Here is a 15,414-nt window from a genome sequence, read left to right on the forward strand (position 1 = left end):
TAGGTACTTGATCTGATTTGGAAATCTGTACCAGAGCAATGTAAGTGACTTTGGAGTTGCTTTTAGGTGCCTACAGATTTTACGGGGAGTTTGGTGCCTAAACGTATTTGGAGAAACTTTATCTCCTTTTTCCAAGTGGACTTCATGCCTAAAATGATTATCCAAATGTTATTGATTTTACCAGTTGCATCTGCAGCTAATTAAAGGCATGAAATCTGAATTCAGTGGAAAAATTGCGACTTTACAAGAATTTGGTTCTGAGAGAGAAGAGCTCTAAAATCATACAGGGCTACTTCACCTGTTCACTTGTCTTACCAGTAGAAACTTTAAAACTATAGACATACTGTGGTGTTAAAAAAAAGTATTGGAACACAATAGGAGATTTTTCTAAGCGCCACATAATTTCAATCCAAGGCATTTGGGTACCTAAGGATATAGATAGGCTCTCAACCTGGTTTTCCATACTGACTTGACTGAATTAGAAATCACTCAAATGTTTTTGAAAATTGCACCAAATACCCCTTTTCACTGTTGTGTTCCTTAAGCCTTTGAAAATAATTTAGCAACACAAGTCTCCTCACCTGTTAGATGAAAAATATTGCTTGAATTTTCAAAGGAACCAAGAGGGACTAAGAGCCCTAAGTCCCATGTGATTTCTAATAGGTCTGAGTACCTGATGTTCTGAGGTTACTTCCAAAAGCCCAGCTGGTGCTTATGTGCTCTTGTAAATTCTGTTCATTAGCAACTGAAACGGATTTGGGGCCTTCTGTACTTCAGTATAAATAATTAACAAAGTGAGAAGGAATGGGTGAGGTGGGGTTGGGTCAGTGTTCTTTATTCCAAACTAAGATAAGTCAATACCAGCTGAATACCAGACCTTCCAGAAGCATTAATATTTGACTGGCAGCAACATAACTACAGGCAAGAATATATATGTACAGCCATGAATACCCAAGGGAAAAACCTTGATGCCAGAAACAGCAACAGTTTTTCAGCTCCTCATAAGGCAAGTGGTGGTAATCTCTGCAGGAAGAGCTAGCATTGTATTCTTCAGATGAGATTTTGTTCGGTGAGAAGGTATTCTTGATACTGCAATAAGTTGTCTTTGAAAGTGCAATATGAAACGTGAGCTCTGCTCCTGCCTTATAGTGAAGTCTTCCAAACTGTAGAGAAAAGGAGAATCCACATGTGGAGTGGGTCTCAGGGTTCCTGCCATAATGGGAAGATCGTACCCAGCCAGTACTCAAAATATTGAGAAATAATGGAAATTCAAGCCTTTTTCAGCCCTGCATTTGTTTGTTTGTTTTTTAAAAAAACACCAACAACGTGATACATTTCATTACTGTTAAAATATAAAATATAAATACTGTTAAAATATAAAATATTCATATATAACCTGTGCTCAGGTATGATCATGATCCCCCACACCTCGCCCCAAGCCCTCATCATCTTCATACAGGGTTAGACTGTCACTGTGTGCAGCATTCATTACTGCCGAGTCAAATTCACTCTGCAGACTCGTAGGCTGTTCTGTGTCCTTTGTTATGTTTCCTTTGCTTTTCATTTAGGTTTACCATTCTTGTAATCCCTTAGAGTGGAGAAAGGAATTCTGACTGAGGCTTTTGAAACTAATTTTCACACTGCTTTGTTTCTGTTTCGAAGGGGAAGGAGCCCTCGGTTCGGCAGCTGGCTCTTCTGCACTTCAGGAATATAATTACCCTTAACATTAAATTGGAAGATGCATTATCACGTTCCAGAGCCAGAGTTCCACCTTCTATTATTCAGATGCTGTTAATACTCCAGGTAAATTGGTTACTTTCTCAGGTTGTTTTCTTTATCTGTCTTCCTGTACGGTACTGCTGAACTATTCTTAAGCAGTCTCTGATTTTGCTTATTCATTTAAGAACTTCTTAACCCAGAACGTCAGAGCTTCTGTGAAATTAAATGTGGTCCTAATATGTAAAAGTAGAGACTGGAGAGGTTCAGACTGTATAACTTCGGATCCAGAGGGTCTGAGAGCACAGACTCATTTTGAAACTGTGGGCCTTGAAATATAAAACGTTGCAAGCACGCCAGTGTATGTGGTAATAACAAAACTTCCATTAAATACTACGTGCTTGTGCATTAGCAGTTCTGTATATGAAGCTTCACATCTGGAGTTGGCAACAAAGTGAATTTATGGTTGAATCATGGTCACATTTGGTCACTAGAACCAAGTACTGTGAAAGCTGTTGATACAAAAACATTAAGACCAGATACTGGTATTTGCCTTAGGGCTTTTTTGTTGTTTCTTTTTAGTGGTAGTGAGGAGAAACAAAAAGAGGAATTCCAAGCAAAATGCAAGTTTAAGATTTTTTTTTTTGCTTGATTGAAGAAAAACATGAGTTTGTGTTGAGGAGAAGGGGTATGAGGTAGAAGTGAAGGAGAGAGCCAGGAGTGGATTCTTGGGGAGTGAAGAAGTTGATATTTTCCTGGCTGGTGATTTTTTTAATAAACAAATAGGAAGGATATAGTTTCTCCTACACTTCAAACATTTCTTTGCTCTTCATCACCATATGAATTAGTTCTGTGTCTGCAATTGTTTTAAAGAGCAGTATAATCTAGAGACCTGTGACAAAAATGGAGGAAAGGAGTAAGATTCTCTCTGCTGGGTCAAGAAGTGGTGTTCACCCCTGCTATCACAGTGCACATTTGTTGAAGCATATAGTATAATGGTGTATTTAACCTAGTTTTCTCAGAAGAAGATACTTATCCGATAGGACTGCTTGCTTGCCCCTTGTCTCCCTTCTCTCTAGCCTCTATCTTGCCAAATGCTTCTTGAAACTGCTGTCTGATTGTGGCACAATGACAGCAGTATCCGAGATATTAAGATTTCCTAGGAGTTTCATGGAAATTAGTGTCTGGAGAGAGGAGAGAGAGGAGCCTCAGGGAAAAACTGGAGCATGGGCTTAACTGCATAATGAGACATCAAAGAATTCACGTAATTGAACTGTGAAGCCAAGCTGTGTTAATAGACACCAGAGACTCCACATGAGAGAGTACCATTGCAAAAACTTTAATCACAGGAAGGTCGTCTATCAGGCCTCATCCCTTCTTAGACACAAGGTAAACTGCCCACTGTAAACCAGGCTTCAGAAGTGTTGTTACTAACAGACCTGCTAGCTTTTTTGTGGTTTCTTCTTTACAGAATCTGTGTTGGCTCTGGGCAGGATCCGGCTTTCAGATGAATTCAGTGGTGAGCTGGGAACCGAGTAACATCCTGACTTAGAAAGTTCATAGGAGGTGATGTGGAGATATTTGCCAGGATCAGTGCTACAAGAAACAGTTTCTTTGCAAATTTGCTTTATTCAACAACTAGAAGTGTTAACAAAGTGGATGCCTGTTTAGGGTAAAAGGCCAAATCCATTCTCATTGCAAAGCTGTTGGTGGAAATCAATAAGGAGCTGAGAGGCAGTTTGCCCCATGGCATTTAGTTCTGCATATGTTAACTATGGTTGTGTGGTGGGGATGGTGAAAGTCCTTTCTTGGCAATAGCTCTGCCAAACTTGTCATTTAAAATCTAATGGAAATTATAGGAAAAGGTCAGAAGAGGATATGGGAATGAGCTATTTACATACTTAGCAGTGTTAGTCAATAATTGGATTTCAGAGCAAAGGCTTTTTCCCAAACTCAAATGTCACGTCAAAGAAAAACAAATTTTATTCATTCATGGCATGATAATGGAATTTCCTTGACTTAGATTAACTCAGCACGTGAATAGTGCTGAAACAGAGAGAATAATTCAGCTGTCCAAAGAGCACATGGTGGTCATATGTGCATGGATTATCCCAGACTGAGAGATGATGTCTTGGTGTGGACATTGTCTAATTCCTATTGCTGTCTATCTTGGATGTCTCCTCCATAACAAAAGTGACACCGCAGAAAGTTCCCACTGCTAGAGGATGAGTCTGGTGATATGGACCCTGGACTAAGTGTTGAACCTGGTGCTAAATTAGCCCTTTTCTGTCCTGGGCAGCCTTGTGCAGCTGTGTTACATGATTAAGGAGTTGGTCACGTTCTTCAAGACAGCAGCTGTAATGTCAGCTGAAGGTCACAGGTTGACAAAGGCCCATGCTGACACACAGCAGTCTGTCCTGTTAGACTGGATTAAAGCAGCAGAGATTTGGTAACTAATGCAGGGTGTATCTGGTATTGCTCATGTAATAGCTTGTTATGGTGTAGGGGAAGAGCTCTGACAGTTTGTAGAAGAAACTTTCTTTATGGAAGGGAAAGGAAGGAAAGCTTTTTTAAGAGGAAATGTAAGCTACAGCAATCCTTGGACCTTATTCAGAAGGTAGATGCTGATTCAGCAAAGCTCAGTAAGCACATGTTTTATGTGAGCGTGGGTTGGCTTCAGCATGTGAGCAATTTCCTTGACCTCTGGGAAGCTACTGACCTATTGCAAGTTGCATGCATTCCTTGCTTGCTCAGCTAGCTGCATGCTGGTGTGGAGAATAAAATAGTCCCTACCAAAGACCTCCTGAATAAATGGGCCTGAAGTGAAGTTGAGCCTCTTGCTTCATTGTTTGGGTGATTGATTTTCCTTCTTTGCATCAAATCTTTCATCCTGTCTACAGTAAACTATTTGCTGGAGGTATGCCTACCAGCCATGCATTTAATATTCTAGCATGGGATACAGGACCCACACCAGTCCTCTGGCATACAGTGACATGACAGAGGGTATGGATAGGGTCAGAAGGGATCACCAATTTGACACATACCTCACAATTTACCAAGAGAGCCAGATAACTCCCTTTCTTTGCATCTAAGACATGAAAGATTTTTTTCTAAAAAAAGGGGTGAGAGGGAAGGAAAATCTCACAACTTCTCTCTGCAGTCTGTCTTTGAAGGAAAGAAGAACCTCAGTTTCTGGGATGAAGCTGTTACAAGTATTTTAATAGCAGATTGTACATCTGAAGCTTTATTGTAAGATACTCCCCATTTAAAGGACCAGAAAGTATTCCTCAGGTTAATTATTAGGCTTGGGTGCTCCAATCCAGTACAGCCATTTCTGCATCTCTCTAGTGATGTAACCTGGACTGATTACAAGACAGTTAATCTGTTGGGGAAGAAGGGTTCCCCCAGAACCTGAGGAAGGAGTGATGTTCTCATGTTGTTGAAATCAGTGGGAGTTTTACCATGGCATGGAAGAAGCGCCTTATACCACTCTAATTTTCTGTTGCCAGCATAGACCGACTTGGTTACAAAGCACAAACTGGAACGTTAATCCTTTGTGGTCACTTATTGGCAACATGACTTGAAGTGCCTCCAGGCTGCTCCTGTTTAACTTTTAGGTCCTTCAAGAGCAGAGTCATGACTGAGGGAAGTAAAAGAAGAATTAAAACTGCTTTTCAGCACAGAGAGGCGTGCAGGAGCTCAGGTAACTACACTGAGCTGTCAGTCTCGCCTCAATGACCTTTCGCTTTGGGTGGAATTAGGAAGCTGGAGGGAGAGGGATAAAGAGGAGGAGACATTAGAAAATAATTTTCTCCCTTATGCTCTGTGGACCAAAGAAAGTAAAGCTGCCACCCGAGGATAAACAATCAGACTTATTTACCAAAACATTTTGTCAAAGACTGAAGCTGGAACATCATATATCCAGGTATCTCTACTGAAGTCTGAGAAAGTCAGAAAAGAAGAATTAAAGAGTTTTTATCTGTATCTCTTGGATAACATCATGATTGAGTGCACAGAATCTCCAGGTGACCCAAGGTATTTAAAAACCTTAGAAAAGCACACCACAATATCTCTCATGCTGAGGGATGAGGCCTCACATGTTTAGTGAAGCTCTGAAGAGAAAAATAAAACCTGTGGTTTCCTTTTTGGTTTATCTCAGCTTCATTTGAACTACCTTGCCTGTTGTCTTTCTCTGTAAAGGAAGATAAATACATAAAACTGCTGGTGGGACCCATTTGTTGTCTCTGGAAGGTTCCTAAACATAGATTCAGCTCCTTGCATTTTAGCAGGGTGGAAAAGCACCTTGCAAGAGCTGAAAGCAAGTGCAAAAAGTGCTGTTTTTTCCATCTCAGTAGCCACACAGCAAACCAAAGACAGTGTAGTGGTTAAAAACAAGATACCCTTTGCTACCTGAAAACTACAGGGTCCTACCTGAGGAATGACAAATGTGCTTTAACTCTGCAGTGTGTGTCAACTCGGGTCAGTTCTTCCACAAAAATCAGAAACCCATAAATAAATGTATTGTAGACCGTATTTAAATGTAAATCCCCATATCAAAAACCTGTGCTTCCCCTGTGTTGTGCTTAAATGTGTTCTTCTTTCCTAGTGAAAGAGTGGCTTGTCTGTATCTGCCCCATAGGCATGTAAGGAGTCAGGTAAGAAATCCTGCAGCTGGGACACTGCCTGACACAAAGGGAAGAGTTCTCTATTGCTTTGTATTGACATAGGGAAACTGATAATCTGGCCCTTCATATTTACACCTGTGAGTATTCTGTAGAAACAACACTTCATTTCTAAGCAATATCCTCTTATCTTATTCTGTCTTATTTATTGTCTCTATCAGCAAATGCAGTTTGCAGTAATTAAATTGACACAGGTTTGTTATCCTGGAATGAATTTGTATTGCCATGATTTTTAACAAGGCATAGCATTCATTTGCTGCAGGAAAAAGATCCTGTGGAAAGAAAATCTTGACCTTTTTGCTAGTGAGGAGTACTTGGCATATTTGATTTTTAATTTCTTTATATAGTTTTAATTATTGTACTAGTATTCTGGTGCTGGGAATCAGTTCTTCATGGAAGCACCAAAAACACTATAATTATTTCATCTACATCTTGGAGTATTGCCTCAAGCAGACTGGCATGTGCTGTGTTAATGAGACAAGAAGCTGGGAACTGTCTGGAGAGTTCAAAAGAAATGGCAGCAGCAGTAGCCCGAGTGCAACACAGGGGAACTAGGAAGGTCTAAATTTACTTTGCAGCGGTGCCGACACTTTGTTCAGCCCAATGGTACCAGGTGGGAGTGCTAAGTACACTATTTGTGCTAACTGAAGTACCACCTTTGCTTGCTTGCATGCCAGTCAGGAGTAATTGCCCTGACATTGCTGGGGACCTTGGTGTAAGCGGTAAGGACATCAGTCAGTGACAATCAGTAGCTATACATTTTTCCATTTACAAGCTGCAGGCTTAAAGAGGGAAACCGCATCAGAGATTTTTTCCCTCTATAATGTTTTTAGCTCTGTTTCTACCTGGCACTTATTTCACAGTTCACCACAAGTGTGTTTTCTCTAGGGGCAGAGATAAGGAGAGCAAGCATGGTTGCTGTTACCCCTTCTGAAAGCCTGACTGACAGGGGGCTTTTTCAATAGTAACTCCAAGGCAGCCAGCGTTTCTGCACCACAGGCCTTGCGAGATCTGGACCCTCTTTGTAACTAAGGCCAGTGAAAATCCATTGCCATATGAAAAGAACAGATTTTGGATTGATAGTGATTACTCTCCAAAACTAGCTCTCAAAATACTTGACAACACTATATGTTGTCACTTCTATAACCTTAAGCAGCTGAAAAACAGGAAAGCAATGTAAAATGATGTAGTTGTTTTCCTTTGTTATATATGAACCTCTCTCATGAACATCATGATGGAGTAATTCAAATGGGCATCTTGTCCATCCTCTTAGCAGAAAGACTGTGTTCAAGGGAACATGACTACAACCTTGTCCATACCAATTAAACACAATTGTTTTAGAAGGCAGTTTGCATTGCTCAAACTCCCTGTGTACGGTCATAGTGTGTTTTAAGAGTACCTTGCATTAAGGAAAATGCCGCTTCTGTGAAAGATGCCAGTTAGTTAACCAAAGGTGTGGCTTCAGACAGAGTTGGTTGAACACAGCAGCAGTATTCTGGGCTGCCCTGAATTATGCTGTTACCATCTGTCACCTCATCTGCAGGTAACTGCCCATTTGCTGTCTTGTGCTGTGGTGGGTGAGAGGTACTGACTTGTCCTCCTTCAAATTACCCAACACTTGCCTTGGGGCTGGAGTGGACGTGCAAGGAGTTACGGTGCAGCTGCTGCCTGCGGCACCTGAGGCTGCCTTAGCCCACAATAATTTACTTGTGCAACCTAAGAGTGAGTTGTTTCTGCTCAAGTCAGTTAGGTACATGTTTAACCTTGACTAAACCAGGTTCTCCTCACTAGAATACATCTGTCTCCTTGAGTTGGCCTCCATTAATGAAACTGGCCTGTTAAAAACAGTACAAGTTCATTGGTAGGTAAATCCTTAATCCATAACAAAATAGAGTTAGATTAGTAAATTCATTCTTAACTTGAATTAGAATGTCTCTGCAGACCCTATAATTTTATTGAGTTAGAGGGAAAAAGTTTTAACTAATTGCATTAGTTCATACAAATGTATTTTATGGACCTATTTGGGCCAGTAGACTAAAACTAACATAAAAGATACCATAGAAATTTTTACTATTGAAAAACTCTGAGCAAGAAATGTTCCCATGGTGCAAGAATCCTTTAAGGCAGGGTGCTTTAATACTGTAATTCATGGGTTGTCTACAGGGGGAACATAAGAAAGTTAATCTAAGCTACCTTTTAAAGAAGATTAATTAAACCTCATTAAAACTCTGTATGGATGCTCACTCTGAGAATTAAAGGGCTAGGAAGGGAGGCGAGTTAAATTAATGACACTTCAATTCTACATCAGAGGCCTAAGAACAATTTATCTGAACAGCTTTCTGTTATTAATTTAGTGAATATTATTTCATTTTCTTGAGTGTCCCCAGGTAGACAAAGCCACCAGGGAGTCGCAGCTGTTGGATTGCCCAGGGCTCTACAGGGTATTTCCCAAGAGGTGGCAGTCACTTCTCGGCTCCTATAGCTGACCACAGATGTGGGAACTGTCCCCAGTGCCACCAGCACCATTGGTGGTATCTGTTGGTTTTCGCACAAACAGGGAGGAACGTTTGTTCTCTAGGGCTGGGTTGTGTCCATGCAGGTAGCAGGGTCAGCCGATGCTGTGGTCGGGGTCGCTGGTACAGCACCTCCTGTTCTGTCCTGCTGCGATCTACCCGGCCCTACTCACAAGAAGAAGGGCAGAAGTGATTTCCAACAGAAAGACTGTGCAGGGTTGTCTCATAGTGTTGCATACATGGGCCTCCTCCTGTTTTTTGTAGACGAGTAAATGGTGGTTTCCATTCAGATCTGATTATGAGGAGGAACTTCTTTACTCTGAGGGTGCCAGAGCACTGGAACAGGCTGCCCAGAGAGGTTGTGGAGTCTCCTCTGGAAGTATTCAAAACCTGCCTGGACACATTCCTGTGCAATTTCTGGGTGAACCTGCTTTAGCAGGTGGATTGGACTAGTTGATCCCCAGAGGTCCCTTGCAACGCCAACCATTCTGTGATTCTGTGAGATCTGTCCAGAGCTGCAGCTGGGTGCAGAGCAGGTTGGATAGTTCTGTGTGCAGGTGCCGCGGTGCTCCTGCCTTCATCACACCTAAAGATCTCCAGCTGAGCACAGGGCTGGCAGGCTAAGCTTCCCACCAGGAGGTTTCAGAGTCAGCACATGTGCCCCTTCTCCTCCTGCTCCCTGAGACATCCCTGCTTGCTGGTGGCACAGGTTCCTTTCCCATCATCTTGCTGGCTGCTTCATCACCTTTTACCTTCCCTTATGTCATGTCCAAACTGCTAAGTCCTCGTGGAGGCAGCAATGACCTGAGCGAGTTACAGGGACCAGGACAGCAGCTGGTGGAAATGTAGATGCTGTGAAGCTCCGTTTGCCCCATAGGCAGCGAAAGCTGGAGCTGGTTGTGCTCCCTGGCAGGCAGGCTGCTGCCCTTTTGTCCTGGGACAGATAGGGGCACAGCCAGTGCTCCTTGCTCTGAAAAGGAGGTGCCCCTCAGCTGCAGGCATGGAGCGGTTCACCCACACCAGTGTGAATGGCAGCTTTGTTGAAGAGTCCCCTATAATTAGAGATGACCAAAAGGAATCGTTTCCTGTATTAATTGTTTGGAAGCAACTCTGGCAGCTGTTTGCTTTCCAACAGGAGTGATTTCTCCTGGGGTTTTTTTGGTGTTTGCTTGTGTTGTTGTCTATGCTGTAGAATTTTTTTATTATGGGAAGAGATAGTTCTATTTAATCCAACAGGCTGGTTGAAACAGATTATATAAAGTGTCCTAGCCTCTGCCTTCTCCCCAGAAGGTGCACTGAGAAGGGAACAAATTGTGAAATGTGTAGAAGCTCCTGCTCTGCAATGCCACCCAAGTCCCATCCCCAAGCCTTTCTTCTCCTGATCTGTGGTTGCTGCTGCCAGAACCACTAGCCCACGGGGACAGCGTGTGCTGGGCTGGTGGCAGAGACTTGTGCAGACGGTAACTGCTTTGTGGTATATTTCCTCCAAAAATAGAAAGGCTGTGTGTTGCAATCTGCAAAAGATAGGGGAGTGACTAAAAGAGTCTCTCAGAGGCACCCTGTCTCTCATGGGGAGTGGACAGGGTTAATTGTCTTCTATTAGTAATTTCACAGCCTTACCCTTAGCTCTGCTGCAGCTGCAGAAGAAACAACTATGTGGCACAGCAGTATGCAACACGTGCTGTGAAATTCATTTACTTGCCACTAGCTGATTATTACAAGCAATCAAAAGGTAAACAGTTAATCATGTGACGGAGCAGGATTCAGGTTATGTTTTTTTGATTTAAACCATTATCTGTTGGGAGCCTTGTCCTCTTTCCAGCAAGCTACCGAGTGGTTGCAGTAAAACTTCAGCAGTGCAAGATGATAACGATATGACAGGTCATGCCTGTGAGTCAGGTGTGTGGGCAGGTGCACCGAGCATCCCTGGTACCTTATGGTTTTGCTACGAGCAAACCGGCTGGCCATGGCCATGAGGTTTTGCTGAGAAGCAACCACCCATCAGAAAGAGGGTGGGAGCTGTGGTGGGGCAAGCCCGGGGTTCAGGGAGGGGAGGGGACTGCTGCTGACTCAGGTGCTCTTCAAAAGGGATCCAGAGGCCTCTGGTTTGAAGTTATTAGGCAGGGGATTGTGCTTTGGTGCTCTCTGATGCAAATGCAAAGCAAAAAGCAAGCATGCTGTAATCCAAGCAGATGCTGACAAGAGGAAAAGCCATTTTTTAGCCTGGCTGAAATCTGTCAGGAAGGTATTTTGCAAAATATAGCTGTTGTACTCAGAGTGGCTCTTGCATAAAACCAATTAAATATCCTCTCCTTGAGCAGCAAAGAACTGGCAGCTGCTTCTATTACCCGTCCACCATGTATCTGCAAGCCTCCTTTCTTGCTACTCTATTTCCCTGAAAATAAGACAGGATCTTCTATTAATTTTTGCTCCAAAAGATACTTACTTTTTACATGTGTAGCTGCCTGGGCACTGTTTAAAATTAGTTTTTTTTATAAACTGTAACTAGGGCTTAATTTTGGAGTAGGCCTTAAATTTTGAGCATCGTGAAAAATCATGCTAGGACTTATCTTTGGGGTAGGTCTTATTTTCAGGAAAACAGGGTTGTGTGGGTAGAGCCTTAATGTACTGGGCACTGTATAAACACAATGAAAATATCGTCTCTGTACTAAAGATTGTGTGGCCTGATGCAAAAGATGGTGGATGTATCTGGACAGACACGTGGGGGACAGAAGGAAACAAGGTGACAAACATACTAGAAGTAATTTTATGGAAGATAATACTTCATTTGCCTTACTGGTCTAGATGTCCTCTAGAGACTAAGGGCAATGTGGTCCTTCTTGTCCTCTTGTTGTAGATTGCTTGTTGGCCTCCAAGAAAAGCATGCATACGTCATTCTTCTTGTATCACTCATGAGCTGTTCTTGTGGTTTCCTTATTCAGTTGAAGAGAACAAAACCTTGGAAGCAGCAGTGGGGTATTTCTGTTGTTTCTCAAAATGTCTGATTCGCGTGTTTAGGCAGTACGAAGCTAATACAGCTCTGCTAAAGTCCATGTATAGTAGAGAAGGAATTGGGCAGTAGTTTTGCCTGAAAAGCTCTAGAATATTGTTTGATATGAAGCTGTGTTGTTAACATTTAAAACTGAACCAAGGAGAAGGCTCATTCTGTGGAGGTGGCTGTGTGATATTATGCGAGTTGAATTAAAGCACCAGCCAGCCTTGAGGGGGGGCGGGGAGGGGAAAGGGATTGTTTCAGTAGTAGAGTCATATCGACAAGACGTAGGTCACAGCGTCTGTTGGTTTCAACCACACAGGTTTCCATTACATGTAGATCTACCATGGCTGTTGCAAGAATTGCTGAATGCTCCTGAATTTTGCAAGGGCGTGGACTTCCCAGTGTACATGTCCCTGGCAATTGATGGTCAGCCCTTTACAGCCACTCCTGCGATCACATACCTAATCCCTATACTTGTTTGCATTTGGGGAGTACACTGCTCAGTGCTCTCTGGCTGCAAAATCAGATTTTGTATGCTTGTATTTCCTTGTTTCCTTGTATCCTCTACACGTTGGGTTGCTGAGAGAAGATTTCTATTCTAAGTCCAGTCAATTACTTCTGAAGCATTTTGAATTGACGAAGACTTTTTAATTGAAATTAAATCGTTCTGTAGAAATGTGTTACCTTCAGCAAAGCTTTCACTGCAAGCCAGGAGGGCTCCCTCAGGCCCAGGCTGCTGGGCACCTGGTTTCCAAACCTTTTGTGTTCTGGGACTTCTGAAAGCTCAGTCTCCTTGTGTAAGAGAATAACCACAAAGTGCTCTCTCAGGAATGCACTGCTCAGTTCCCAGTAGCCCCAGTGGGTTGCTCACCTGGAGGAGATCTGCTGCTTTCTGGCTCACAGGGATGAGTTGTGGGTGATGAATATGGTGTCACTACCAAAAATAGCAACAATTTTAAAAAATCCAGAAGGCGCAGCTGATGCGTCTGCTCAGTCTATTCAAGTGTATTTCAGAAAAGAAGAAAATTCATAGATAGAGTCACCTGCAAAGGATGAAGCAGCATGGAGAATGCTGAGGGATGAATGTTCTTTAATGACTGAAAAGGGGAGTGTGGCTGTGAAAGGCAGTATCAGAAATCCTCAGAAATAGGTAACAGCAGTCAAGTTAATGTTAGCAGCTCTTCAAAAGCATTTCTTGGATGCCTCTTCTAAAGAGCCTGGATGCACTGAGGGAGGGCTCTGCCATCCTTTTTCTGTTTTAGTACCCACCTGAAAATAAATGCAAGGTGGATTTTTTTGTAATAAATGTTAAATGGGAAAACAGTCAGAGCCAAGACTAGGTAAAAGGCTTGAATGAGCACAGTTAAAAGTCATCAGTTCCCCAGCAAGGTTAGATGAGTTCAATGCATATAGATCAGCAAGAACTTCGGGAGGGAGCCTAAAAAGAACTGAGCAGCTTTATTCTCTTGGACATTAAACATCACATCTAATTATTTGGTAACACACGGGGTGATCTCTGCGTGGGGCTACACACACCTTTCTGTGCATGTGTGTGTTTGCCCATGACTGTAATGTTGCAGTGCCAAAGCATTTGTAAATGCAGATAAACTAACTCCAGCTCAAATTTATTCCATAAACAGCGCTTCAGAGTCACTTCTGCAAGGATTCATTTGGTGGGTTGTTTCAAAGTCACATGAGTTTATTTGACTAAGATTGCAGCTCTCGTCTGTGCCCAGGGGAGTTGCTTAGCCTGAAATCAGACAACCTCTAGCCCTAAAACTATGAGAGGCAGAAATGCATACTATTATTTTTGGTTGATCTTTGTTAGCAAACTGGCTGTTCAGCTTCTGCAGGATTCTAAACACTGTATTTAAAGCCTCAAAGTAACTTCCTCACTTGTAATCATTTCATATCTTTTCCTTATCTTCAGTCTTCATCTTCTGCTTTGTCTTTTGCAATCTCATATAAAATATTTAATAACAGTTTAGAGAAAAATAATACATTTGGTTTCTGTGGGTCAGGGGAAGAATAGCCTGTCCTTAGTGTTTGATCCTTTCTGGAAAGAAAAATCCCATTGCTGTCTTTCTGCAGACAAGCCATTTGAAAAACCTCTCACTAGCTAAACAGAAACCTTGTCTGGGTGTTTTGTCTTCCTTATCTTTTGTCTGTGTCTCAGTGCTACCAATGAAAGGAAGAGAGAAGCCGTGCAGCTTCTCACACTGACAGTGACATAACTTGGCACTTGCTGGAGATTAAAGTGAATATGACAAGATCTTTATTTCTGAGGCAGTCACAGGGATCTGAAGTGCTGACTTCTGTCAATATGGCAATGGAAAGCTTCTCCCTCCTGTGAATGCTGTTGCTATGAGAAAAGCAAGAGGCAGAGATGAAACAAGACATGATTTAACCCTTCGAATATTCTAGGCTTTACCAGTATGCTAGTATCTTAGGATAGAATGAAGAGAGGAAAAAAGAACATGGGGCAACACTACCAAGGGCTCGTAATGATACAAACATGAGTTGTGCAGCTGCATCTGAACAACATGTACAAAAAGGATAGTGGTGCCTAGGAATGGACATAAAATGCATAGGACGAGGCCTCCCATGGATGTAAGCCAGTACACAATTACTAACCTGACGGGTAATTCTGACTTAAAGCAATTGAGAATTTGATGTACAAGTCCTGCTTCTCATATTTCCTCCTGCCATGAGATGTATGTGTTTGTGAACACATATAGCATAGAGGTTTACTGAAAATTAGTCCCTTATGAATTCTTAACCTCCTCCGCTGGGCGGAGAGAGCTCTCCAAGAGGGGAAACTGCTTTCTTCCAGCTTGTTCCAGTCTGCAGAGGTGTGGCCTCCAGTCCCCCCCAGCCCAGGCACATTTTCTCATTCTGCCTTTGGATTGCTGCAGAGAAACCCCCATGGGCAAGAGGGCACACATAGTTTAAGTGGATCAGGTTCCGGTTCAGCTTCATCAACACAGGCTTGCACAAAGCAAAATGTAGTCCTTTCTTGAAGCAGTTTTGATCCTCTTTGAGTCTTGTTTCCTAAAGGCTAAAAAATGTCTGAGTTGTGTGCTTGGGATGAAAATGGCATGAATCATCAGGGAAACCCAGGAGGAAGTATCTGAAATTTTGTATCCTGGCAAACACAGACAAGTGGGCTAGAAGCAGGAGCAAGAAGATTAAACTCCCAGTCCTTGACCCGTTTCTGCTCCCAGTTAGTTTGATGCAGGGCATTTCTTTTTACTCATGTGTTTCTTCAAAATGTATCAATTGATCTCGTAGTCCCTCTCAGTGAAGTCCCAGAGTTTACTCAACATTTTTGTGGGACTTGAAGCTCTTGGATGGAGAGCCCTCCAGAAATGCGTAGCTCCATTGAAGCTAGTAGAAGAGCGTGGACCAGCAATGAGCCCTTGCTGCAAAGAAGATCAATGGTATTCTGGGCTGCATTAGATGAAGCATTGTCAGCAGGTTGAGGGAGATGATCTTTCCCCTCTACTCT

The 15,414-nt window shown here is 42.5% G+C and overlaps 1 protein-coding gene across 7 annotated transcripts in view; it reads left to right on the forward strand.

Moving 5' to 3' along the window:
- The window catches only part of PRR5 (proline rich 5), a 95,252-nt gene that overhangs the window by 63,383 nt on the left and 16,455 nt on the right, over window positions 1-15,414 (forward strand). For all 7 annotated transcript variants that reach the window (XM_065032864.1, XM_065032871.1, XM_065032889.1 and 4 more), the window contains one exon: window positions 1,663-1,803. In XM_065032864.1, the coding sequence (XP_064888936.1) occupies window positions 1,663-1,803 (141 nt within the window). The remainder of the gene's footprint in view (window positions 1-1,662; window positions 1,804-15,414) is intronic.

The sequence above is a fragment of the Columba livia genome, chromosome 1, assembly GCF_036013475.1.
Source record: "Columba livia isolate bColLiv1 breed racing homer chromosome 1, bColLiv1.pat.W.v2, whole genome shotgun sequence".
Lineage (NCBI taxonomy): Eukaryota > Metazoa > Chordata > Aves > Columbiformes > Columbidae > Columba > Columba livia.